This window comes from Peromyscus leucopus, chromosome 12, assembly GCF_004664715.2.
Source record: "Peromyscus leucopus breed LL Stock chromosome 12, UCI_PerLeu_2.1, whole genome shotgun sequence".
NCBI lineage: Eukaryota > Metazoa > Chordata > Mammalia > Rodentia > Cricetidae > Peromyscus > Peromyscus leucopus.
Genome location: NC_051073.1, coordinates 4,045,590 through 4,073,026, shown reverse-complemented (window position 1 = coordinate 4,073,026; position 27,437 = coordinate 4,045,590). Strand labels below are relative to the sequence as shown.

At 50.2% G+C, this 27,437-nt stretch overlaps 2 protein-coding genes across 15 annotated transcripts in view; one reads left to right on the top strand and one right to left on the bottom strand.

Moving 5' to 3' along the window:
• Ttc3 (tetratricopeptide repeat domain 3) overlaps positions 1-8,797 on the top strand; it is a 105,659-nt gene extending 96,862 nt beyond the window's left edge. For all 12 annotated transcript variants that reach the window (XM_028879963.2, XM_028879964.2, XM_028879961.2 and 9 more), the window contains 5 exons: positions 863-1,188; positions 2,753-2,876; positions 3,015-3,128; positions 6,498-6,590; positions 7,532-8,797. In XM_028879963.2, coding sequence (XP_028735796.1) covers positions 863-1,188; positions 2,753-2,876; positions 3,015-3,128; positions 6,498-6,590; positions 7,532-7,606 — 732 coding nt within the window. In that variant the 3' untranslated portion in view covers positions 7,607-8,797. The remainder of the gene's footprint in view (positions 1-862; positions 1,189-2,752; positions 2,877-3,014; positions 3,129-6,497; positions 6,591-7,531) is intronic.
• Positions 8,798-27,281: 18,484 nt separating this feature from the next.
• The window catches only part of Vps26c (VPS26 endosomal protein sorting factor C), a 28,424-nt gene continuing 28,268 nt past the window's right edge, over positions 27,282-27,437 (bottom strand). For all 3 annotated transcript variants that reach the window (XR_005092489.1, XM_037209623.1, XM_028879951.2), the window contains one exon: positions 27,282-27,382. The gene's annotated coding sequence lies outside the window, so the exon portion shown is untranslated. The remainder of the gene's footprint in view (positions 27,383-27,437) is intronic.

The window sequence follows — 27,437 nt, the reverse complement described above, 5'->3', positions numbered from 1 at the left end:
TAAAAGGGAACATGTGCAACCTGTTGTGTGGGAAGGGACATCAGGAGCACAGCAGAACCCTCCAGGGCCAGGCAGAACAAAGAGCACCTCGCTCCTGAAATTCCACCAAAGGTTGGGCTATTCCTTAGGTCATTGGGAAGGCTGTGGTTCAGGTTTCGAGTCAGGGAAAAGACGAACTGGAGGGAGGAGGATGGGCAAGCGGGGCTGGAGCGGGTTCCACTTGGCTCCCTGCGCTCAGCCGTGTGTGGAGGGCGGAGACTGTACGTGGGAGTGGTGTGGGGAGATCTGTGCGGTTGTGAGAGGAGGAGGCTGCTGCTGAGCCTGCTGTGGAGCACTTTGAGTTTGGTTCCCAGATCGCCCGGATGGATGTGCAGAGAAGAGTCTCCGAAAATCGTTGAGCCGAAGTGGGTGGTGGTCTGGGGAGGGAGGGGCCTCGGGTTGAGATTTGGGCCTCCAGCAGCATATGGTGTGGACAGGAAGTGAGAACTACCAGGAGCTGCAGAGTGGAGCATTCAGAGAGGGGCCTGGCCACACTTCTAGGTCTCCCTGTGTCCTAGGTGGGTAGAGGCAGCTTTGGGGAATGTTAGGGCAGGTGGTTCTCATCGGTTGTGATAGCTCAGTACCAGGGCAGAGGTGTGATTGGCTAGAGTGGAGTTAGACATGAGAAAAATGAGAGTTGTTTACAAGTCACAGGCCTAGTATGTTGTAACGAGAATTTACAGTTATTAACTCTTTAAAATAAAAATTAACTTGCCGTATTCAGGTCTGCTGAGCACTGTTGTGGGCATGCATGCTCATCAGTTCATTTCTTCTTGTCACTTAAGCCCTGAGTGACCTGACCATTGTGGACTTTTTGTCATAGATTCATCCTCAGTTACCTTCTGAGTCTTCAGGCCATGAGGACCACGGGCCCATGACTTCTGCATCAGTCCACAAGGATTCTCCCACGGAGCCCACTGGTGGCTGCCCAGAGGAGGTTCCTGATCTGTCACTAGGATCGCCCACCCATCAGCCTGAAGTTGCTCAACAGTTAGAGGTCAAGATGGCTAGCCAGCTATCTCCATCAGAACAAAGCCCTGAGGCTGATGAGAAACGACCTGGACAGGCTGCTCGCTCAAGCCAGTCTCCAAAGAAGCCTTTCAACAGTGTGATTGAACACTTGTTAGTGGTGTTCCCGTCCTACACCAGGTATGAAGAGGTGCTTGTGACTGTTCAGTACTTCATTAACTGTTTCTTCAGGGGCTGTTGCTGTCACTGTTTTGAGACAGGGTCTCATACTCACTGTGTAGTCCTGGCTATCCTGGAACTCACTGTGTAGCCCAGTCTGGTCTCACTCAGACTCACCAAGATCCACCTGCCTCTCCTCCTAAGTGCTGGGATAAAAGGTGTGGCCACCGTGCCTGGCCATTGAACCGTTTCTTGATCACATAAAACCGTGGCCAATCAGATTAGTGTGAAAAGGACTGTGTTGATTGTTTTCCTGAGAAAGACGTGCGCTTCCCTTCATGCTTCCCGTGACCATATAGTGTGGTGCGGGCGACTAACCCAGGGCTTTGCGCGTGCTAGCCAAGGCTCTAACACCTCAACTGCACACCCTAGCCACAAGGAAATGTAATGTTCATATCAAGATTGAAAGGCTAGACGCACGCCTTTAATCCAGCACTCGGGGAGGCAGGGACAGAGGCAGGCAGTTCTCTGTGAGTCTTGAAAAACCAGGAGAAAAAAAAGATTGAAAGCATTGACCACTGAGTAACCCAGCAGCAGGACCCATACTAATTTGTTAAGACTTGACGAGATCTGTAACACTCCAGCATTACTTGTTATGGAGTCAATAAATAAGCTGTAAAATAAGTTATGTGTCATTCAGCAAAGGGCACACTAACATCTTAACATTTTGTAAACAAGAAGTCTAATTTGTTAGTGGCGTGAGGAGAGAAGACCAAATTGAATTCAGTACTGAGACGTGTGCAAACTGTGACAGGATCCCTTAGTCTACTGAGACGTGTGTGCAAACTGTGAAAGGATCCTTGTGAGTCTCAGAAAAAGCTGCTCGTGAAAGCCTGAGTCAGCAAGAGTTGTTGATTTCTCAAGCCAGGTCTGGTGCACACACTTGAGTGTCTCTGCTCCTCAGCCAGAGGCAAGACTCCAAGACAGCTAACAAAAGAGCGAACTCTGTACACAGTGACCCTTTGTACCTGCATTGTATCCTCCGTGAAACAAATTTAGGAATAAAGTATTCATTACAAATGTCTGGGGCCACTGGGGAGACGACTCAGTTTGGTGAAGTACTTGTGCAAGCTTGAGAACCCAGGTTCAGATCCCCATCGCCCTCATAAAAAGGCAGGAAAAGCCGCTAGCTCTGGAATCCTGGCACAGCAGAAGCAAAGACCCTGGACTCGCTGGGCATCCAGTCCTTTCTCAACAGTAATCTGGAGGGTGATTGAGAAACACACCCAGTGTTGACCACCGGCCCCACAGATGTGCACACCATATGTGCACACACAGACACACGCAGTGACTGGCCAGAAGGAATGTTTCCTGTCTCAGTGCAGTCCTGCCCTAAGAGGCAGAGCGGTATGAACGCTTTAACTGCTGAACCGCTTCACTGCCGATACTGAAACGTTGTTAGTTACTTGGGAGGAATCCTTCTGCCTTGGATGGTTCTTTCTGCCCGTTAACTGTGGTCGGGGTCACAGATTGCCTTTGGGGGTGAGTTGACATAGTCATTTATTCATTCACTTTTCTCTTTCAGCTCTGAGCTTGCTGGTTTTGTTAAAAAAGTTCGAAACAAAAGCAAGAACTCACTCTCTGGATTAAGTGTTGAGGAGATTGTGGAGAGAGTAACAGAGCACATCCTAGAGGAGCAGAGGAAGAAGGTAAGACGTTTGTCTTCCTGCCTGTTCATGAAATGGGACACTAAAAAGCTCCGAGCCAAGCCCCATGAGGGAGCGGTGGGCTAGAAGGTGGCTTCAGTAACTGCATCTGTCCCTCGTCCCCCCTCCGCCCCTCTGCAGGCCCAGGCTGCAGCTGCAGTGGCCAAGGCCCCCCAGAGTGCAGCACCCTTGGCCGTTGGTGGACCGTTGTCCAAAACCAAAGGCCAGAAGAGAGATGACGTCTCCGTGAACCCCGTGAGTAGTTCTCAGTTTCCTCTCTAGTGAGCAGTGGAAGGACGCAGTTTCTAATCTTGAGGTAGACCTGTCACCTGGAGGCTCACTTCTTTCTAAACTAAAATTAGGAACCAAGTTTTGCTGTATTTGAAAATACCTTCATATCGGGGACCCAGGGCAACAGTGGACTGTCCTGACTATAACTGGTCAGGTGTGCAGATCTCATATCTACTGGGAAAATAGTTTTTGGATAATGTCACTCTTTGTAAGCAGGAACTTGGTTCCTACAGACTAGCTTGCATCACTCAGCACTACCATGAGCTTGGGTGACTTGTGCTGCCCAGGCTGTTGCTGGATTCAGTGATGCTGTGGAGTAGCCACACTAATGGTACCCTTTACTTCATCCATTGATGGGGTACTGAAATGGGCTGAGTGTGCCTGAAATTTGACATTGCTGATTTAAGTAGGATCGTTTATATTTATATAGTGCATGTATTGAATTGTTGGTATAGCTATATCTTAGGTTGGTGTGGTTCTGTAATTGTCCATATCTTACAATAAAAGATCCAAGGCATGAGTGTGAGCCTGTCAGCATCCACCTGTTTGAAGGTGTGGATGTCTTGCTTATCAGGCAGCAAGCAGTCCTTAGTCCTTGTCACACTGACTGGGCAACGCCAGAGGACACACTGAGGACACCCAGGTGACTGGGGGAGTGCCTGTTTTGGTGTAGAACATCTTTGCCCACATCTCCTGCTGTGATGTGAAAATGTGGGTGATGTTGTGACAGTTCCGGGTCCTGTAACATTCTTACAGGGTCAGCTGCACAAAGGGTGCAGAGTGCTGGTTAGTTTGCCTAGCGTTGGGTCTGTGAGCCTGACACACACACACACACACACACACACACAGAGCTCACCAAGGGTCACATCTCCACTTACCTAGTGAGAAAACTCCTGCGTGTATAGGGCATTCCTGTAAGACCTGCTCAAGTCGACTTCCCAGGGGTTTAATGAGTCACATTCTCTGGGATCCTCCAGCCAATGGGATTCTCAGGGCATTTGTGTTTTGGGGGGGAGTAGTGGCCAACCCCCCTCAAAGAGTAGACTAGGTAACCATGCCTATACAGCAAGTTCTAACCTACTGAACCATCTACCCAGCTCTGCTCCACCGTTTTAAATGTCTGTGTTTTTACCTTAAGAGAGCAGAACAGGCTAGAATGGAAGATGCAGACTAGAAGGGCATTATACAAACTCGAAAGCTGGGGTGGCATTTTATACCTGTGATCCCATTTGTTCAGGAGCCTGAAGTAGGAGGATTGCAGTTTTGAGGCAGCTCCTGTCTCAAAAATAGACCCCAAAACTACCCTTAACCAGTACTACTACCACATTGCTATCTACTAAAGTTGACCAAATGTTTGTGTTAGTCTTGCCAAAACTGATTATTTCAGGTCCTGTGGGGTGTCTCAGAGATCTCAGTGCCTACGTCAGGTGGTGTACTGACCACCTGTAGCTCCAGTCCCAGGAGCCTTACGCCCTGCTCGGGCTTCCCAGACACCTGCAATGGAACTTGGTCTCACTTCTTACCCTGTGCGTGCACAGTACACATCTCTATGGATCTCTGAGCTCTTCAGACCTTACTCTGCTTCCTAGGGCTAACCCTTCCATTTCTTCCCTGACCCTCGAGTCCTGGACGGTGAACCTACACTGTGCCACCTGTCCCTGTCAGTCTGGACCCTGTCAGCACCTCAACCCTGTGAGGCGGTTCAAGGTCTGCAAATTTACAGGCTTTGCCTGCAGCTTGAGCCGTGGTCTGAACGCCACCGCAGGGCTCTTCCATTCAGTCACTTGCTGATGCTTATGGATCAGTCTGGGGCCATGGTCCTTACTTGTTGCTAAAACCCCATTGACAAGACTCATTTCTTGGTTCTGAGATGCTCGAAATTAAGAAGTAAAATAGACGTTCGTGTCCACTGCAGGGTTGGTGCTGTGAGCTACAGGTACTGCCCATTGGGGAAGGTGGGCTTGGCGTCCGCTGTCCTACAAAGAGCATGATGTGCTCACCAGACTCCGATACAGGGGTCAGAGGCCTGTCCATCCCATGCCCAGGGCTGCATAGTCTCTTGATGGCATTTCCTGGTCAGCTACCAGTTTGTTCTGTTTGGATTTGTGCTAATAATCCATGCTTAGATAAACCTCAGAAAAAAGCAGAGTAAAATTAAATCACATTTTACATTTCAGAATCTTTTCTAGGTCCATCATAGATACATAGCCTATTTGTTTTTTAAAATTAATTATGTAATGAATACCGCCATAACTGTTTATCCAGTGGTCTACGGAGACCCACTTCCTCTGTCACTTTTTCTCTTTCTTCTTCTTCTTTCTTCTTCTGTTTGTGGTTTGTGGATACAGGGTTTCTCTGTGTAAGTTTTGTTCCTGTCCTGGAGCTCGCTGTAGCCCAGGCTGGCCTTGAACTCAGAGATCCGCCTGGCTCTGCCTCCCGAGTGCTGGGATTAAAGGCGTGCGCCGCCGTCTCCTGGCGGTTTTTTTCAATTCAGCATTGTAGTTGGCCATAGACTAGTCTGCTGTATATAGATATGCCATGGTCAAGTCTCTCACTGATTTGGAGTGTTTTATACTGGTACATTTTAAATATGGGATGGGTATGGATAGTTACAGTATTTATGTACTTTTTTCTGGCCCTTCATTAGGTCTTGAAACAGTTACCTCTGAGAAGATCAGAGCTTTATACCTTCCTTTGGTGGAGGGGAGTGCACCTATGTTTTGGGACAGGGTCTCTGTGTGGTCCTGGATATCCCGGCTGTGTAGACCAGGCTGGTCTCAAACTCACAGAGACCCTCCTGCCTCTGCCTCCCAAATGCTGAGATTAAAGATGTATTTACTTTTTGTTATTTTTATGTTTTTCTTAGAAACTATTTTTCTGTTGTATTGTTTTGATTTTTTGAGACAAGTTCTCTTTGTAGCCCTGACTGTCCTGGGAACTCACTCTGTAGACCAGGCTAGCCTTGAACTCATAGAGATCTGCCTGCCTCCTGACCACTGGAATTAAAGGCGTGCACCCCTCTGCCTGGTTTTGGTTTTTAGTTTTTTGAGGCAGGGTTTCTCTGTGTAGCCCTGGAATTTGCTCTGTAGATCAGGCTGGCCTTGAACTCAACAAGAGATCCTCCTGCCTCCTGCCTCTGCCTCCTGCGTGCCACCACGCCTGGCTAGAAACTATTTTAAAACAAGCTATTTTTCACTCTGTTCAACCATAATTGAAAAATAATCTGCCACCTTTTGTAGTAAAAAACATCTTTAGGCCACTCGTGTACTAAGTCATGCAAGCTCATGTCATAAAATGTGAGTTATATTATTCAAATGTGTTTGTTTCCAACAGGCACCAGATGCAAATTCCTGTGAGCTATGCCACGAGGTATTCAAGTCCAAAAACATGCGTGTGCTGAAATGTGGGCACAAGTTTCACAAAGGGGTAAGAATTGTCTCTGACTGCCTACCAAGCATTCTGAAAATAAAAATGGAATGGGGGGGCGGTGAGTCTTGTGATTCCAATCTCCTGTGTGAACCTACACATACAGTGTTCGTTGGCCTGTGTGAAAACAGTGTTTGGGAAGGGGGAGGAGCCTTGGACCAGGGTGTCTGAGGCTGTGTAGACTTTGGCTCATCATTCCATGGGTAAAGAATTACAATTGACTGCACACCTGTGTTGTCTCTGGGACTCAAAGCAATATTAATTCCTTGAAAGGTGGGTTCTTATATGACTAAATAAATAGTATACAGTGTCTGAGTTCACATGTTAAAGACAGCATCTTGGCTGGATTGGAGCATCTAGTCCATGTCCTTCTAGGACTTGAGTACTATTGGGTGTTCTGGGCACTGCTGTTTAGGACAGATCAGTTCTCTCCTGACTTAGTTTATTAACCCCTAAGAAAGGGGTCGATATAAACACTCACTAGAAGGAATTGAAAAGCTTGCAGAACCTCCTTCAGAAAGTGCACCACTGTTTTGGCCTTCCAGCTTTCTGTGCCTGCCCAGCCAGGTGACCGAGGGTGCCAGCCAGGAGCAGCAACAGGAAATGTGGTACCCTGGCCGGTGAGGCACTCGGACCAGAAGCCAGGGGCCACAAAATTGACAGCGTGTACAAGTCAGTGAAGGAAGCTGGAAGAGCTCAGATTGAGTCCAGGGTGTAAGAGAGGACAAGGCCCTTCATGAAATCTTGAGTCTGAACTGGAGCACGATTGTTTTTTCCTGGGTCTCATCTGTGCTCCGGCCCTGAGCAGACATTGACCTTTAGGACTGGGCAGCATCAGACTGGGAAGTCCTATCAGCCGTTCTCCTCCCAGAGCTGAGTGGTTGAGAGCCCCGGCCCTCGGTCCTGCAGGCACTGACTGATCTGTCTCTCTCTCCTTTCAGTGCTTCAAGCAGTGGCTCAAAGGGCAGAGCACTTGCCCCACCTGCGGCTGTGGGGACCTGCTGTCACAAGAGTGACCTGTTGCACCGGCCTTGCCAACCCAGCCCAGAGGGGAACCGCCTTCCTGTTGCTGTAGGTAGCACCGTTCCCTCGCGAGATACGTCGACATAACAGCGTCCTGTTACCAGGACAGAAACAGAAACGTGAAAACTACACTGTGTGTCACAAAGCTAACAAGTGGAAGCAAGCCTGGAATGTAATCCGTACCAAGTTCCAGGCGAGCGACAGCCGTGTGTGAGCTGTGATGCTGTGTCACCCCATTCGTGCGGTGTTGGGGCTGCTGCAAGGGAGCCCTGAGATGAGCAGCCTCCTTCGGAAGAGCTGCTGACCCTCAAAGCAATGCTCCAGTTGTGCGGACGCTTACTCTCCTCTTCCAGACCCTGGACCTGCCGTGGGGTCTGCTTCCTTAGATTTTAGAGTGCTTGTGATCCAGTTGATCCACATTTGGAAGTCAGTTATAAAAACACTTTTTAAATTAGTTTCGAGCTGAGACTTCTTTGACCCTGGAAACAGGCTACCTGTTCTCAGCAGACCCACGCTTGAGGCTTGCACTAAGATTTCTGTGCTGGTCTCATGAGCTAGTCAGCCAGTGCTTGGAAGTGTCCACTAGCTAGTGGGGAGCGCAAGAGCACTGTGTAGAACCAGACACCGTCCTTCTCCTTCCTTAACCTACCACCAAAAAGAAATCTACCAACAACCCTGATGGTTGGTGGTGGTGAGTCGTTCAGTGTTTGACTCTGTGTAAAGTAATGCATGCCGTCTTTTGTTGTGGCCTGAAACAAAGTAGCTTCACTAGAGACAATTCAAAACTCGGTGTTATTTGTGACCTGTGTTTAGGCAGTGGCAAATATAGAAACTGGATACATTCCATTTCTCTCAAACAGAAAAAATAAAAAAAAAACCTTTGCTGTGTGTTCTCTGTTGGAGTAGCAGGTTTGGCCGCCCTCTGTGTCCCTGTGAGTTGTGTGTCTAGTGACTCGGGCGGTAGCAGCTCACTCCCTCTTCCGAGACGTTCTCCACAGTGGTCCCTGAAACATGGTCTGCATGCTCTAACGGCTGAGAGCAGCACACATTGAAGTGCGCAGGGCAGGCCGTGCCCGGTACAGAGAGTCGCTGTTGAGAGAATGAACTCCGTGCTTCATTTCAGAGCCTGTGAACATGCCTTATACTTGTCCAGTGGCTGTCAATAAAAGCATTCTGAAAGATCAGCCGTCCACTGTCATTCTTGTCCATTCTTTCCAGGTAATTTAAAATTTCATTCTGCTTGAAAATGTAGGGCTCAGCCGGGCGGTGGTGGCACACACCTTTAATCCCAGCACTCGGGAGGCAGAGCCAGGCGGATCTCTGTGAGTTCGAGGCCAGCCTGGACTACCAAGTGAGTACCAGGAAAGGCTCAAAGCTACACAGAGAAACCCTGTCTCAAAAAACAAAAAAACAAAAAAAGAAAAGAAAATGTAGGGCTCTGTGCTGACCAGTATTGAAAAGGTGACTTCATTTGGAGACCAGGTATGCTGCATCTGAGGAGTTTTGACCAAAGATCTTGGGTTATTTTCGAGCCCAGATGAGAACATTCCCTTGTGCCTAAATACAGCTTCCCGAGCTCAGCTGTTGAAGCTCGTGAATAGAAGGTGTATGCAGAGGTGATGGAGAGTTGACTGTTCAAGGCGTTGAAGCTTCTGTTGGACAGGCTGATGATACTGAGTGTGCCCGCCTTAGAACAGTTGTCAGGCACATTCTTTGGAGTGTTTTCCTGCCAGAGGCTGCTTTCAGAATCTTGAGTTGGTGGCCGGGTTCTGATACTTAGGACTCACAGTCCTCTAAGGATGTAGCCGCCTCCTGAGCCGCTGCCCGCTCAGACCGCATCTCAGCACTCAGCTCTCAAAGTGTCGGGGATGGAGACAGTGCACATGCTCCTTGTGGAAGGCACAGGGTGCTGTCGGTCCATGGTGGGATACGGCTCCTATTGGACGGTCTTATCAACGCCCCTCCCCATCTCCACGATGGCCACAGTGAGAAGCAAGCATAACTTAAACTAATGCCATCCAAGTGTATGGAAGCAGTAGCATTTAATTTAAACAATATATGACTTGAAGCAGTGGCTATTCCTTAAAATTTGGATTGTTTTTCTCTCTGAAGTGCTTAATCTGTTATGATTAATGGATAATATCAAATGGAAGTGATGCCCTAGCAGTACAAGATGTTATAGTTGTAAGGTAATGTGAAGACTGTAGCAGAAGCAGGTGGTCAGAGGATCTCCTACCAAGCTGGAGATAAAGCTCGTTCCTCAGTCCTCCTCTCTGGAGAAGTGGATTCAGGGACTCAGAAGAGAATGGCAGAGGTGGACGCCCTGGTGAGGAGGCTGAAGAAGCCAGGCATGCAGGCAGCATGGTGCAGGGCGGTCGGCAGGACGAGACCCAGGGCAGCTCTGCCAAGCACTGCGTGGAGACACACCAGGGAAGCAGGCTTGGGTAAACTGCCGACGGAGGAAAAGGGGTCAGCTGGGCCTGGGGCCTTTTGTTCTCTCCATCCTGACACAGTGGCCTATGTGTCCACCTTGGTGCAGTGGCCTGTCTCTCTCTGGACAGACAGTGCCAGCCGTGGAAACGGGACAGATCACTACAGAGCGTCTTGAACACCTGCTGCGTGTGTGCATGGCACCGGACTAGACATTTTGATGTGGTAGTGAACGAGACAATCCCTGAGAGTGTGGTCAGAGTATGGTGTGTGCACGTAAGAGAGTGTCAGCAGCACTCGTGTACAGTTTGCACCTACTGGTGAAGTGTATACCACAAGACATGGCCAGATGAAACTTGTCTTTCCAGTGAGTAAATAGCGAATAATGTGATCATCTGAGGCACGCAAACCTTTGATGAAGGGGAGCTGGTCATGGTTGGGTTAAAAGCCTTGAATTGCGTGGGCAGGCAGGCTTGGTCCTGTAGATAAGTTTCGTTAGATGAGGTAGTAGCACTTTATAGCATAGTCAACCAGAACTAGATCAAATGTCTCAGTCATTTTTGCATTCCTGAGCCCAGAACACTGTGATCCTGATCTTTTCTGTAACAAAGGATAATCTCACCTCTATCTGTCCCTCTGTCCCGAAGAGTCTGAGTGCTTGAGTTAGCCTGCCCCGTTTACATGTTTAGGTTGATGGAGGCGTTTGCACTGGTACCTTGGAAGGGCTCGGGCAAGGCTGAGTGAGAACTGCTGTTCACCCTGTCACGGTCTCTGCCTTGTGTGGTCTCGCTGTCCCCCACTTTAAAGAGAAAACAAGGAAGAAATGTCCTTCCAGGACAGCAAGGGTGAGGTCCTTAGTCAGAGGGTACTGGAAAGGAGTTAAACTAAAAAATCACGACTGGACTATTAGTCTAGGCAAACAGTCACAATAAATAAATAAATAAATAAATAAATAAACTTGGCTACATTAATAGTAATGTTGGATGTCCCCATGGGAAACCTTTAGCCTGTCAACAGTACAGAGAGACCAGATGGACCAGTTCTAAATACAAACAGATAGTGTTCTTCCACAAGAAAAGAGATTCTTAGAAAATAAGGAAGCTGGGCAGTGGTGGCACACGCCTTTAATTTCAGCACATGGGAGGCAGAGGCAGGCATGTCTGTGTTTGAGGCCAGCCTGGTCTACAGAGCTAGTTCCAGTACAGCCAGGACTACACAAAGAAACCCTGTCTTGAAAAACTTAAAAAGAAAGAAAAAAACGTAAGGATAAGAGGCTGGTCAGTTGGCTCTTCATTGTTGAGCTTTTGAGTATGTTCCCACTAACAAGTGAAGACAAGCCATAGGGTAAAGGGAACAGCTGCTCTACAAATGCCCAGGTGGTTCAGACACTTCCTGATACGAATTAAAGCCTTACGAGGACGGTGGTGTGCGTTGTCCTAAGCTTGCTGGGTCCATTCCATCTAACCCAGCCAACAAGTCATTCGGTATGTTTCGGAGGGCCTGTGAACCAGTGTCTGAATACTACATTAAAAACAAAAGCAATTACTTAATAGAACGTATTCCCCATGTCTTTGGGTTGTTAGATAGGATGCTACATAGTGAGTTCTGTGTTCGGTGGTGTCCCGGTGGGAATACAGAATCGTCGGTGGAGGAGAGAAATAGCCAGACAACCCCAGGGCCTGGCCGGCTGGGAGGAGACGCATGTGCTCTGATGGGGCTGTAGGTGCCCCTCTCACATTGAAAATGGTGACTAGGCCCCCAGCACTGCACGGCGATTCTCGGCTGAGTGAGTGAACTCTCTGGTACCCTCTGAGGACTTCACCCTTGCTGTCCCGGAAGGACAGGGCCCGTTAGTCACTGAGCCAGGCTCTTCAGAGTTCCTTGGGAGCAGGAAGCTTCTATGTGAGTGCATGATGCTGACCCCACACTGAAGATGACTCAAACTTGTCCCCTGAGAGGGTAATGGGCGAGGGCCCGTGCCTTGTCAGGAACCTTCCAAGCAGAGTGGAAATTGCCATCTTCTATGGTCCGGGCACTTCAAAGAGAGAACCTTGCACTTTCTAATGTGCTTTTGTGTCAAACAGAGGCATCATTGTTTCCAGCAAATACCTTGAGGAGGCTCTGGTGAGTAAATGTCGTCTGCCTGCTCCCTAAGGTCTTCCTCCTCCGTGTTTTAAAAATTATGTATGAAGGCCTTCTGCTGAATTCCTTTAGTGTCTATTTCAGCTTCTATTTATTTGGTGTGATAGAAAGGTCTTAATTTAGATCTTCCTGCCACCGCTTCCAAGAAATCCACCACCAGCTCCAAGTTTCGTGTCCTGAAGTGCCACGCCATTCCAGTGGGGTGAGCCAGCAGCCTCCAAAAAGAGAAAGCCGCAGGACAGATGGCCATTGTGCTTCCAGACGCTGGCGGCTGCCCAGCGCCAGCAGGACTCCGGCTTGCTTCTGTCCTCTGGGGAGGCCACATTGCTTTTGCTTCCAGAGGCACAGCTACCAGTCTCTGACCTGCCAGACCGAAAGCTGAAGCCAAGCCATCCGCACTTCCCGGGTTTTCGGGCACTGAGGGAGGATGCCTTCCTCTCCTGACCCCACTCTACCTCAGACATGCCCTGGGTCCCTCTTCTTGTGTGTGCCTTGAAATAACCTCCAGGCTCTCCCTGGGAGCAAACAAGTGGCCCTGGTCACCGCGGTGGCTCATTGACCTGTCATTACTCATTCATGAATCCATCAAATCTGCCCCGGGCAGGCCCAGTTCTGGTGCCCCAGTTACGATAGAATGGACGGAGGGAAGGACTTGGGCACTCCGATGGGGGAGGCTGACGTCAAGTAGGACAGTGCAACACATGATACGCTTGGTAATCCGGAGAAGAATGGAACCAGGAAGGGGATGAGGGGGTGTGGGGACAGTAGGGTGAGGTAGAGTTCCAGCTTTGGACTGAGGCCAGGGTAGGCAGCAGTGGGTAGCGGCCTGGAGGAAGGGAGGAGGGGGAGAGTGATGGAGTCTGTTTAGCAGATTCTGTGGAGTGGGGGCTGCTGTGAGGGACGGGGGGGGGGGTGCTGGAGCACTGGCCTAACACCAGCAGGATGGAGGCATTCCCACCGTTGGTTGTCAGCTTGCTGCGGAGTTCTCCGTAAGTATCAGTCCTGCATGTGACCTGACACTCGAGGCACTGTGCCCAGCAGGCAGGCAGAGCATTTCTGGTACACCTTCTAGGCCTTTCTTTCCGTTGCTTGGATTCTGGACCAGCTGTGTGCCACAGTTGGTCTTGGAGAACTCACACCACCTGTCCATGGCCGCAGCCAGCGCCCGTCCTGCCTCACTGTCCTTTCAGGGGGGTCTTCTTCACAAGCGACCTCACCAAGCACTGGTCTTCACACTGGTGCAGACAGAGAAAACACGTGTGCCTTGCCCAGAGCTGCTCAGTAAACGTTTCAAAGTACCCACATCACATCTGACTTTCTCACTCTGACAGACTCAGGCTCTGCCCCTCACTAACAACATCATTTTAACTAAAACCAGTTGGGGCTGCTGAGCCCCTGATTACAAGCATCGTGGGGTTTTTTGTTTGTTTGTTTGTTCGTTTTGGTTTTTCGAGACGGTTTCTCTGTGTAGTTCTGGTGCCTGTCCTGGAGCTCACTCTGTAGCCCAGGCTGGCCTCGAACACACGGAGATCCGCCTGGCTCTGCCTCCCGAGTGCTGGATTAAAGGCGTGCGCCACCACCGCCCGGCGCATCGTGGTGTTTAAATCCCCTCTTCGTACCCATTTTACAAATGCAGAAACAGACCTCAGAGTTGAACTCACCTGAAGTTGTGTCTGAGTCCAGGCTCGGACCTCTGAGCAAACCGGATGCCCTAGCCGTTCATCTGCTTGCCTTGCTCCCCACCAAGCCCAATCACTTCCCTCCTGGGTGCAGCTGCGGCATGCATGGCGCACACCCAGCTTCTGTGGTGTGTGCTCTGTACCAGGCTTCCTGCATGCCTAGGGAGGGACGGCTTCCAACCCGTGTTCCCGTCTCTTCTCAGGCTGCTTTGCGTTTTTCCCGAATTCCTGGCTGCCTCCTCTTCTCTGCACGTGCGTTCTTGCTTTGTACTTTTTTTTCCGTGTGTGCCTTCAGCTTGTTCTCATAAGCTCCTTCCAGCCTCCAAACCAGACTTGCCTTACCGCTCATCCCAGATTGGAGCTGGACCTTCCTCACACGCATGCTCTCCTCGTACTTGGTTTATAAGCCTGCATCGCTAGAGTGCATACTCCAGGGACAGCGGGACATACTAACACTTACCCAGGAAGCCGTGGGACATGCAGTAGGTGCTGTCAGAGCACGCTGTGTGGACTTTCTGCTGAGCTCCAGTGGGTATGTGACCGTGTGTCATCGGGACTTTTCTTTCCATTTCCTGAGACTAAGAATACTGAGCGTCTGTTCTTGGGCCCATTTGTAGTCAATGTCTTTGTTGAAGTAACAGTTTAAATCTTTGATTCATCTTAAAAACCAGGTTCTTAAAATGGAGTTCTAATGGTTCCCAATGGTTCTTTATGCGTTCTAGATACAAGTTGTTTGCTGGATATATGTTATGTACTTTTTCTCCAGCTCTGTGGCATGCATTTTTATTTTTCACAGTACTTTGATATTTAAAAAAAAAAAAAACATTTATTGTATGTGGGGTGTGTTGCACACATATACATAGGAGTATGCTCACATGCACATGTGTGTGCATGTGGAGGTCAATGGCAGCCTGTGGTAGTTGATTCTCTCCTTCAAAATGTGGTCCTGGGAATCTAACTCATCACCAGACTTGGCAGCAAGTGCCTTTACTGAGGGATCTTGCTGGCCCAACATTTTTGCCTTTTTGTTGTTGAGTTACTGGGAATTTCATACAATGTATTGATCATATTCATCCCTCCCCCGCTTCTCCCTGATCCACACCTCCTTCCAAATCCATGAAACTTTGTGTCCTCTTAGTACTAAAAGCCACCCAGCCCAATTTGCACCGTCCATGTACTCGAGTACATGGTCACCCACTGGCATGCAGTCTACCTAGCTGGGGACACACCCTTTTCAAAAAGGACGCTCCTCTCCCAGCAGGAGTGGGACTTGTGCTCACCTCCCCTCTCCGCTCACCTCCCCTCTCCACTCACCTCCCCTCTCCACTCCTCCACTCACCTCCCCTCTCCACTCACCTCCCCTCTCCACTCACCTCCCCTCTCCACTCACCTCCCCTCTCCCTCACCTCCCCTCTCCCTCCCTCCCCCCCCCCCCCCCCCCCCCCCCCCCCCCCTCCCTCCCTCCCCTCCGCTCACCTCCCCTCTCCACTCACCTCCCCTCTCCACTCACCTCCCCTCTCCACTCACCTCCCCTCTCCACTCCTCCCTCTCCCTCCCTCTCCGCTCGCCTCCCCTCTCCGCTCACCTCCCCTCTCCGCTCGCCTCCCCTCTCCGCTCGCCTCCCCTCTCCGCTCACCTCCCCTCTCCGCTCGCCTCCCCTCTCCGCTCGCCTCCCCTGTCCGCTCACCTCCACTCCTCCACTCACCTCCCCTCTCCACTCACCTCCCCTCTTCACTCTTGAATTTGGTCTGGCTTGAGCTTGGGCTGATCTCATGCACACTGTCACAACCACTGTACAGTTGTGTGTGGCGTCCATGCTGTGTCTGGAAAGCACGTTCTTAGAGTCAGCACTGCCTCTGGCTTTTACAGTCTTCCCCCTCTCTTCTAAAATGATCTGCAAGCCTTGGGAGGAGGGACTGAGATAATAGATGTCACATGTAGGGCTGAGCATCTGTAGTCTCTGTCTCTACACCTTGAGCAGTCGTGGGTCTCTGTGTTGAAGGTTGAGAAATGCACTGGTCCGTGATGATAATAAGTCATTAGGAGTTGGTTTAATGCTATATCCATTTCACAGATTAATAGTGGTAGGTTCTCTCCTAGCCCGTAACCTGTCTACTCACAGATTCCTGATGCCAGTAATGGTGCCAGGTGTGGTTTCACCTTGAGGGACAGGCTTTCCACCCAATCAGAGAGTGGTTGGTTACATCGATGACGTTGGTGCCAGTACTGCACCAGGGGGCGGGTCCTGTCAGCTGGGCAATCTCAGGTTTACAGCTAGGTCAGATGGCTTTTTACAGGTACAGTGTGCGTGCGTGCGTGCGTGTGTGTGCGCGTGTCTGCGTGCGTGCGTGCGTGCGTGCGTGCGTGCATGTGCGTGCGTGCGTGCGTGTGTGTGTGTGTGTGTGTGTGTGTGTGTGTGTGTGTGATGTTAGGGTGGGGCTCCCGCGTGGAAGTCAAATGGGTTCTCGCCTTTACTGTGGGTCCCTGGGTTTGTGTGGCAGGTCCTTTAAACACACATTTCCTGCTGAGGCACATGCGCAGCTCTAAAGTATTTTGAAGTCTTCAGAAAAACAGAATTTTGAACATTTGAAAGTGCTTTTTTGTCTGGAGGAGGATTTTTTAAATTATTTATTAGAGAGTATAATAAGTGTACGGGCACGTGCATGCTATGACATGCTTGTGGAGGTCAAAGGCACCTTCGTGGCATCCATTCTGGCCTTCACCTTCATGTGAGTTTTGGGTATCACCTCAGGCCGTCAGGCTTGCGCAGTCAGCGCCTGTGGAACCATCTTGGCCAGCCCTTGGGGAGGATTTTATTGTTTTTGTGGTGCTGAGGATGAAGCCCAGGGCTGTGTGCATTCTAGGCAAACACTCTGGCCTGAGCTATATACTACCAGCCCAAGTTACCAATATTGGTGAATTTTGTTCTTTTATGTTTTGTATGCTTTTATTTTCCTTTAGAACAAATTTGCCAGGCAAGGGATGAGGAAATGATTAAGGGTAAAGTGCTTGCTGGGGGCAAGAGTTTGGATCCCAGCAGCCCTGGAAAAAGTCCTGAGTGCGTCCTAAGAAAAGCTAGCTGTAACATTGCGCATCTGTAACCTCAGCCCTGGGAACAAAGACAAGCGGATCCTGGCAGCTCACTGGCCAGCCAAGCTAGACAGTTAGTAAGGTGCAGATCTCATTTCAAAAAAGGCAGAAGCTGGAGAGAAGTCCGGCGGATAGCTACTGCTCCTTGAAAGAGGACCCAGGTTCAGTTTCCAGCACCCACACGGTGGCTAACAACTGCCTGTAACTCCAGTTCCAAGGAGTCTGACCCCGTCTTCTGATCGGCTGGGACACCAGTCGGGTGTGTGGTGCACATATATCCATGCAGAGAAAGCACTCGTGTACACAAACTCTTAAAAACAAGTAATAATAAAGGTAAACAGAGGTAGAGGGGAGGAGGGCTATGGAGGTGGCTCAGTGGTTAAGAGCACTGGCTGCTCTTCCAGAGGCCCCGGGTTTGATTCCCAGCACCCACATGGTGGGTCACAACTGCCTGTAACTCCAGTTCCAAGGAATGTGACCCGTCTTCTGATCTGCTGGGACACCAGTCAGGTGTGTGGTGCACATATATCCATGCACACAAAACACTCACACACGTTTTTAAAAAAGCAATAGAAGAAGATGCCCAGTGCCGACTTCTCACATCTGCACACGTGGGCACTGGCACACACCATCACACACACAAACATACACAACACACATAAATACATACAAAAAAATTTAAATCTGACCAAGCACATGAATCCAGTGAGATTTATACAGTATTTTTAATAATGAATAAAATTGGGCTGTGCACATCGACATTTTCTTAAACTGTTCACAAGTCCTTGGGCCTTATTTGTACTTTCTCCCTGCTGCAGTCCTAAGTCTGACAACTGAGGAAGGTTTGATTTGGCACACAGTCACCTACCTGGGGACACACCTTCCATCCTGGTGGAGAAGGCCTGGGAGCAGGAGTCAGGGCGGTTCTTCCCGGTACATCTGCAGCGGCAAACGGGGTGCTGGGACCCAGCTCCGTGCCACTTCTGATTTAGTCCCGGACCCTCGAGTGGTGCCGCCCACATCCGGGGGGTCTCCCTCTTCAGTCAGACCTTTCTGGAAACAGCCTGGTAGACACACCCAGAGGTGTGTTTTCATGGGTCTAAACTCGGTCAAGCTGACAGTGAGTAGGCTGACCCACAGCCTGGCTGTCCTGCATGCCACAGTGAGCATGGGTGTGGAGAGATCTGTTGTGTGCTGACTTTTGTTCTTTTGGGTACACACTCAAGAGTGGTATAGTGTGATCATACGGAAGTTCTAGTCTTGGTCTTTGTGGGCGTCACGCTCCCATTTTTCCCCCAGGATCCTTTTGAGGCATGAGGGATAAAAGATTTTAGATAGAAATATAGAGGGGAGAGAGACAGAAACACAGGATAGCCTCGGGAGGGCCTGGATCCTTATCCACTGGCCCCTTCTGTCTCTTCTAAAGGGCTATTTATAGGAATGCCAAGGGGTGAAGCAAAAGACCTCCCCCTAGCACAGCCAAGTGCAGACCCTTCCAAACACCTGTAACCACGCACGTGGTCAGTCCATCCCCTAGTGCAGCCCTGCTGGGTAAAGCAAGCTCAGATCTCACTAGGAAACCTCTGTGGGCTCCCTCAGGTCATAGACACCTCCATATTGATTTACATCGTGGGTTACCTCATTTGCATCACCACCAACAGGGTACGTACATGAAGACATGCGTATGTACACACATGCTAAATAAGTGTAGAGAGAAAACTAAAACAAGCAGCAGATACTGGAGAGGAAGTGTGGGAAAATGCAGCCTGCATACAGAGTGGAGAAGAACTGAAAACTCGTCTGTATCCCAGGAAATGCTCCGATGCTGAGCCAGAGGAATGAGGCAAGAAAAAGACATGCGAACAGCAAAGGACGAGACCAGAGACTCCAGGGGGCAGGGGGCCGGCTTCATGCTGAAGAGCATGTGGTGTTCTTGCGAGCACCCAGGTTGAATTCGGCTGTTATAACTCCAGTCCGTGGGGATCAGACACCCTCTTCTAACCTCGCAGGCACCAGACAATTCACAATAGCCTCCGAAAAATAAAATACTTTGAAACAAACCTAGTAAAGGAGGTGAAAGATTACAACAAGGAAAATGTAAAACAATGAATCAAGAAATTAAGATACTTGAAGATGGAAAGACATCCATCCCATGTTCATGGATTGGCAAAGTATATATTATGAAATGGCTGTATTACCAAAAGTAATCTATAGATTCAAAACAATACCCATCAAAAGTCCAATGACATTCTTCAAAGAAGTAGAAAAACAGCCTAAAATGTGTATGTAAAAACAAAAAACAAGGGGCTGGAGAGATGGCGCAGAGGTTAAGAGCACTGACTACCCTTCCAGAGGTCCTGAGTTCAATTCCCAGCACCCACATGGTGGCTCACAACCATCCATAATGAGACCTGGTGCCCTCTTCTGTATACATAATAAATAAATAAATCTTGAAAAAACTGAATAGCCAAAGCAGTCCTGAATAAAAAAGAATTTTGGAGATATTCCCATTCTTGAGTTCAAATTATGCCATGGAACTATTGTAACAAAATCAGAATGGCACTGTCACAGAAGCAGGCGCGTGGACGATCTTAGTTACTTTATGTTGCACTGAAGAGACACCATGACTAAGGCAACTCATCAAAGAAAGCAGTTCCACCAGTGAGGGACCAAGCACTCAAATGTGTGAGCCTATGGGGGCCATTCTCATTGGCCCACAACACAGACCAATGGAGTAGACTGAAGAACCCAAAAAGAACCCACAGAGTCATGTGATATTCAACCAAGTGATCAAAAACCAAAACACCAATGTGTCTTTTCAATAAATGAGCCTGGGAAAACTGGGCAGACAGGACACCTGCCTGGGGAAGCGTGACAGTAGATCCTTGTCCCATGCACAGAGGTGGTTCAAAATGATCACAGTGTAGGCACAAGCAATGTTTCTGAACACAGTTCTAATAGTTCGGGAAACAGAATGGATTAATGGGAAGCAGGAAATTAAAAAGCTGCACAGCAGAGGGAAGGATGAGAGGGAAGAGGCAGACTGAAGGATGGCAGAGACCTCTAGATATAGTCACCTGAAAAGAGACTAATATCTAGATTAGGGAACTCTAAAGAGCAGGTTGGACAGTTCTCAAAGATATATAAACGGCCAGTCAGTACATGGAAACATGCTTAACACCTTTAGCCATAAATGGAATATGCAGGTCAGTTTTCAAAATCTGTTCTCTTGACACGTCTCTATTTTATTGAAATACTATACTGTCTTCACACTGTTTCAGTCACATAGTGATAAACCTCCCATTCTGTTCTTTTTCAAATTCTCTTTTGGTAAAATTCTATTTCCACATGATTTTAGGATCAAATGTAAATTTTTTATTATGCTTTATAAATAGTTCATTCAGTTCAAATGAATGACGACATGGACCGCTGTCTTCTGCTGCCCTGAACCAGAGCCATGCCAGGTCTACCTGCTGGGGACAAGCCCTGTGAGTGTCGAGCCAGTGGGGACTCTGCTAAGGTGCTGGGGGCCAGGGAGGAGGGAGGCCGGGAGGAACGGTCCCGAGGCCCCTGGTGCCTCTGCACCCACATTTGCTGTTGTGACCTTTCCCAGCCCGCTCCTTTCTAGAATGACAGGGAGGAGCCCACGGAGCAGCCCTGGGTTATTGGGGACAGTCCAAGTCCTGCTGGGACATTTCTAGCAGCCGATCACGGAGAGTAGCTTATAGACCAATGCCTCCCTAGAAGATAAAGAAATGAAGCTGGATCAGGGGTTCAAGGCCAGCCTGAGCTACTTAAGTGAGTTACAGGCTGTCTCAGGGGAGGAGGAGGAGATAAGCCCATGTCTCGGATGGAACCGATGAAACGCTGATAGTTTCTTGGCTGTCTCTCGTCTGTGGTCACCACACTGATCCTGACCGCTTTGCTGTTGAGTCTTCACACACAGCACTGGCCATGACACCTGAGCTGGTGTATGGTGAAACCCCCGGGCTGGTACACCCCAAAAGCTGAAGCATGCAAACCCGGGGCTTCAGAGGGAAGGAACTTGGGGGCTGGAGAGATGGCTCAGTGGTCAAGAGTCGGCACTGCTCTTCCAGAGGACCCGAGTTCAGTTCCCAGCACCCACATCCGTGGCTCACAATAGCTTGTAGCTCCAGCTCCAGGGGATCTGATGTCTCTGGCCTCTTCACGACACCGGCACTGAAGTGCACAGACACCACACACACATAATTAAACCAATAAATCTTCAAAGTGAGTAAGATCGCGGCCACCAATCTGAGGGGAGAGCGGGTTGGCTGGACAGGACCAGACCGACTTGGAGCTGTCGAAAGGAATTCTGGGTGCTCTGGGGCGGGGCGGCGGCAGGGAATGGCTGTTGGCGCCCGCCCAGCCTAGGGGGGCTCTGGCCTCTGGCTCTGCCCGGGAGGAAGCAGAGCAGCATCACAGCTGCGGTTTCCAGTGTGGGGGCCACCCCACCCCCACTTCCCCCGGGTACTCTTGAGCAGGTAGAAACATAGAGGAGAGAGACAGACAGACAGACAGACAGGGAAGCTTCGGGAGGGCCTCCATCCTAATCCATCAGGCCCGACCGCCAGGCCAAAGGGCTTTTAGAGGAATGCCCAGGGGCGGAGCCGAAGGCAGACCGTCCCAGACACCTGGCGACCTTGCCTGAGGTCCGATCACTCCCTCATGCAGCTCCGCCGTGTCAGGCAAGCTCAGATCTCACAAGGAAATCCTGTGGGCTCCCACACAGAAGTGGGGAGACTCTGCTCTCTCCCCTTTTTCAGATGGAAGCCCCAGCCCCAGCCGAGAGGAGCAGGCCCGAGACAGGTCCAGGTGACGTTACGGCCACCGTCTCCAGCACAGCCCTGTCTCCAGTACGATAATTAGTTCTTCCTAAAATAACGCCTTGGAAATGTCAGCTCTTTTTGCTCTGCACCTTGGAATTCTGTGTCTGACCTTGGTCTACTCACATCTACCATGTTCCCGAGTTCCCCATATTGAGGTTTCTCTCTGAGTCCCTTCAGGTTGAGAAAAGCAGTTAGTGCTCTAGCGAGCCCCAGATCTTTATACACTTCCCAGAAAAATATAAGAAAAATACACCCTGCCCCTTCTGTTCCTCCGTGACACAAGGAAGAAAGAGGAGCATGCTTTAGTACGACAAAATGAGGTTTACTTTCAGAGGATTGCAAACTTGACTGGGGTGTGTGGAGGCCCGTCCACTTTCTGTCTTGATGGTGTATGACACCCTAAGGCAAGAGGCCAAGGAGAACGAAGCCCTGTTCCCCAGCGCGGCGGCCACCCCTGGCAGCGAGCACCCTGGGGATCACACTGCTCCCGTGCTGGAGGACTGGACCAGCTGCTAGGACCCAGCACTTCAGGCCCAGGCCCTGGATCAAGGACTTGGGTTCTTCTACGGTTAAGGATTTAGCTTGTTGTTTGCCCATCGAGGCCTGGCGCCCTCCCTGTGTGCCGTCGCTGATTAAATGTGGGTCGTAACCTCCTCTACTTCCCAACACTATGCACTGGGCAGTGCTAACCACAGGCTCATGACCTCCCTGGGCTTCTTCAGGCCACAGTTCTCCTTCTATTCTCCCAACACATACATGCTGATTTCCTGTTCCATGAGGGCCCACGGCAGACAACACACAGAAGGTAAACCCACCTGCCCTGCGATGTGGGTCCAAGTGGACGAGTAACCGTGTTACCCTGAGGACTGCTGGCTGAGCTTGCAGGCTGGTCAGACACACTGTCCTCACCGTCTGCTGTAGCTGAAGTACGAACTGTCCGCTACAGTCCCGTGGGCTTGATCAGTTGGTTCCCAGACCTTTGGAGACCTTGTAGAACCTTCTGGACTCGTGCACCCTCGCAGGTGGTGGGACCTGTGGTATTTGTAGCCAAGTCCTGCTCCCGTGCTGTGGCCTGGTTGGTACCATGCTGCTGCAGCCCATGCTCTCATGCATCAGGCTGCTTCAGGCGCCATGTCTTCCCACCATAAAGTATTTCCTGAACTGCGAACCAAAGCGGACCTCTCCCTGGAGTTGATTCTGTCAAGCATTCGTCACAGTGATGAGATGCCACAGGAGTTCCTGCAAAGGCCACGTCCTGCAGCTAGGCACTCTGGAGTCACCGTGGCGCTCTAGCAAGAGGCTGTGGCCTGGACCTCAGGCTCCGTGACCAGTCCTCGGGAGACAGTGCCCACCTACAGTACTGAGCCGGCGCCAACAGAGCAGTGGAGACGCGGGGAGGGGGTACGGCAGAGATGTCTGCACAGGACACTGGGGTGCCATGGGCAAGTCAGCCTGCAGCTGGCCACTTCCCTCTTGGCATCTTCTCTGCCCCGAGTGGATCAGCTTCTTTAGCTGGAGTTTTCTCCTGTTTATGGAGCAGGTTGATCTGGAGTCCACACATGAGAGAAACAAGTCACGTCTCTGAGCCGGGCTGCTTTGCTCATCTGATGAACTCTTTACAACCCTAACTTTATTCTTCACAGGTGGGTGAAACAGCGCTGTGAACACACACTGCAGAGTACTCACTCATCTGTTCAGACACTTATTCTGGCTTTGTAACTTGGCTGTGGTGAGGAGCACCTCGGTAAACACGGTGAGCAGGCACGAGCCGTGGCTGACTTAGCTTCCATTGGGAACAGCCCTGTAGTGGTCTGGACAGATCACATGATGGCTGATCACATGATGGCTGACCCTCCATGCTGAGGGCAAACGTCTCTCTCCTGACATATCCCAGCCAGCGTTCGCTGCTCTTTTTTCCCTTAACGATGGCATCATGACAGGGGTGGGGTGGGGTGGGGGGTCCAGTGCAGCTTTCATTCACATTCCCCGATGACTGGGGATGCCGAACGTGTTTTATATTTATTGGCTATTTGTGCTATATCTTTTGAGAACTGCTTATTTTGTATTTTAAGCAGGATTGTTAATTTTGTAAGTTTTTTTTTAGATATTTATTATGTATACAGTGTTCTGCCTGCACATATGCCTGCAGGCCAGAAGAGGACACTACATCTCCTTACAGATAGTTGTGGGAATTGAACTCAGGACCTCTGGAAGAGGTGCTCTTAAGCTCTGAGCCATCTCTCCAGCCCGGTTTTTGGTACTTTTGTTTAAAAAAAAAAAAAAAAATCAGCTGGCTACATCCGTTCGGTTGTTTCTTATCGTCTGTTCCCCTCCATTGGAATACATGTCTGTCTTGGGGTTGGCGCCAGGCTGTCCCTGTCACTGACTCCAGCATCCTGACATGAGCTGTGTCGTCCCCCCTCCCCCCCCTCCCCTGCTCTCTTCACTTGGGAGTGGCCCGTCGACTCAGGGTCTTTTATCTTCTCAGTGAGTTTCAGGATTATTTTTCTAATTCTATGAAAGATGCACTAGAATTTTGAAGATTTGCATTGAATCTGTGGGTCACTTTCAGTGACAAGGCCATTTTCACAATATTAATTCTGCCACTCCAGGAGCACAAGATGTCTTTTTGTCTTCTAATGTCTTCTCGAATTTATTTCTCCAGTATTTTGAAGTTTACATTTCCCCAGTACTTGTCTTTGGAGAGGTCTTCCAACTTCCTTGGTCAGGTTTATTTGTAGTTACTGAGGGGAATTATTCCCCTGCTTCCTTTCTCAGCATGCTCACGGACTGATTTTGTATGTAGACGTTGTAGTATACGGCCTCGAAGTATTTAGCTGATTGCCTCGTAACACTGAGCGGTAGCTGAGTCCTGCTTTCCTTCTCCTCTGCAGAGCGATGCTCTCATCTGGCTGCAGCTTGTGTGACTGCCGTCCAGCTTTCTTCCACATGGTGGCCACCCTTCCTTCCTTCCTCCCTCCTTCCCTCCTTCCTTCCTCCCTCCTCCTCCCTCCCTTCCTTTTTCTGAGACAGGTTTCTCTATATAGTAGTCCTGGCTGTCCTGGATCTCGCTCTGTAGCCCAGGCTGGCCTGGAACTCAGAGATCCCCCTGGCTCTGCCTCCCGAGTGCTGGGATTCAAGGCGTGCGCCACCACCATCCGGCCACCCTTGTGTTTCTCAGTGAACACTCTAGCCACTCCAGTAGCCAGAGTGAAGACACTGCCCTAGAGACTTTCACACATCCACCTCTCAGACTCACAAACACCATTTTCCTCCTATTACTGTGGTTGGCTTTGACCTTGGGACCACAGAACACTTAGGTGGAAAAGACCTTGCTTTTAAACGTGTTTTCCATAGATGGCAAGACGAACAAGCAAACAGCGAAGCCGTCACTGCCTCAGCGACACCAAACAAAGGAAGGGAAGAGCGGTGCTTGTAGTTCTCCTCTGCTCGCACCCACGCTGGGACAGACCAGGGACCAGCCTGCATGCCTCCGGGCAGAGCAGAGTGCATCAGCTCTGGTGCGAAAGGCTTTAGGCCCGAGGAGCACTTTCTGCAAAGTCAAGGCCTTTAGGGGACATCACCAGTGTCATAGCCAAGAGCACACAGCCGGGGACACACGGTAGATGGGTGATGCTGTCATTACGAAATGTTCTGGGTGCCGAGTGACTCCAGCTCCCTGGAGATCCAACTCTTGATACCAACGGTGGCAACGTGGAGGTGCCCCACTTCGGTCAGCGTCATTGGAAATGCTGAGGGGCACTGGCAATGTGGGGGGGTCCAAACCCCTGCCAGTCCTCGCTCAGAGGGTGGCTGAGGCCACACAAGCCAGGGACTGCTTCAGCTCAGCTTGCTCTGCTCTGGCAAGGCCTGCAAACATGGCAGCATGCCGGCCTGGAGCCTCACCCGAACAGCCATTTGCAAAATAATTTAGTTTTAGATTCCCCCGTCTTCACCTCCCATTCCTTCCCACTCTTGGTCTCACTGGAGAATCTAGCAACCTTGAACCCTCCCGCCAGCAAGCTGCTGTCCAAGTCAGCCGAACATGTCAGCTTTGCTCCGCACCCTACGGAGACTCGGCCAGCCGGAGGCCTGCCGATGAACTGCTCGGCTGAACGCAATCACGGAAGGTAGCAGGGCACCAGGTAGCGCTTCAGGTAATCATTACTGAGGAGCGTGCTCCTGTATTTCTAAAAGTTTACTAAAGAAATTACATAACACTATCACTCCACCTCATGTTAAAAAGCTGTTTAGCATTCTTTATTTGTTAAAAAATTGTCATTAAAGATGACTTTTCCTTGCCAACTGATCAGAAAGTACGGCCTCCATTTTTGGCGACTTGATTTTGTTTAAATACATCAAGGATAGGTAAGTATTGTGACACAAGCATAAAAAATTGACAAATCAAAAACACATTGTCTGGGAACTCACTGTCGGTGACTCGGCTAGTCTCCTCAGTCTCCCTGGGGGCTCCAGGTCCCATCAGCGGTCACTCAGGGCCTGCCCCTGCCCCCCGGAGCTGTGAAGGCAGGCCAGCCAGCCAGTGTGCAGAGTGCTCCCTGACTGTGGTCCACCTGACCTGCAGCAAGATCACAACTGTCTCCACACGGTCTGACTCACAGTGAGGCTGAGGGAAAGGTCTGCAGGCCAGACCCCTGCTCAAAGCACAGGTCCCTCGGGGTCAGGGACAGGCCAAGTCCATCATCCTTCCTCAGCACGGTCTCCTGCCAACATGTGTCCCCTTCTGCAGCCACCCTGCCTTCCAGTATGTCCTGGGAATATGGCAGCCTCAAGTGTGCACGCCAGCGCGACAGACCACAAAAACTCCAGCACCAGCCACCATTCACAGGTTCCCTCACGCCTGTGAGAACAAGGGCTATTTGTTGTTTTTTCCTAGTTCCCTAAAAAGAGCTGAAGTTCTAGTGAAACACTATCAAGAACTCAAGAGGTTCTGAAAAAGCTCCCCATTTCCAGGGAAGTCACTGTCTCCTTGGAGGGCACCACAGGTTCAACCTATGAGTCTGCTGGTTGCCAGCCCTTCGCTGTCAGGAGTCTGGGCAAGCTGGAGAGGGGTTCCTTCTGCTCCGTGGTCTCACTGGCCAGCGGATCTCACTGGCAGACACCACTGCTTCACTGAACCTAGAGAGAAGCAGGCACATCTGGAGCTGTCGGGAAGATTTCTGTGATCTTACAACACACATGAGGAAATCCTGTTGCATTCCAGAGGAGAGGGCGGAGGCAAGGCACCTGAAGGAAGCAAGCTTTGAGGCAGTGAGGAGAAATCATGAAAACATACGCTGCCAGGGATGGTGTCCGAGCAGAGGACTGTGCGATGTCCACATGTGAGCAGATGATCGGATAGATGTCCATGTGTGAGATGACCAGATAGATGTCATGTTGAGCAAGAAGACAAAAAGACAGAAATGTCCACGTGTGAGAGATGATGATAGACGAGCAGATGACAGATAGTGTCACGTGAGCAGATGATCGGATAGACGTCCACGTGTGAGCAGATGACCAGATAGATGTCCACGTGTGAGCAGATGATCGGATAGACGTCCACGTGTGAGCAGATGACCAGATAGATGTCCACGTGTGAGCAGATGATCGGATAGACGTCAGTGAGCAGATAG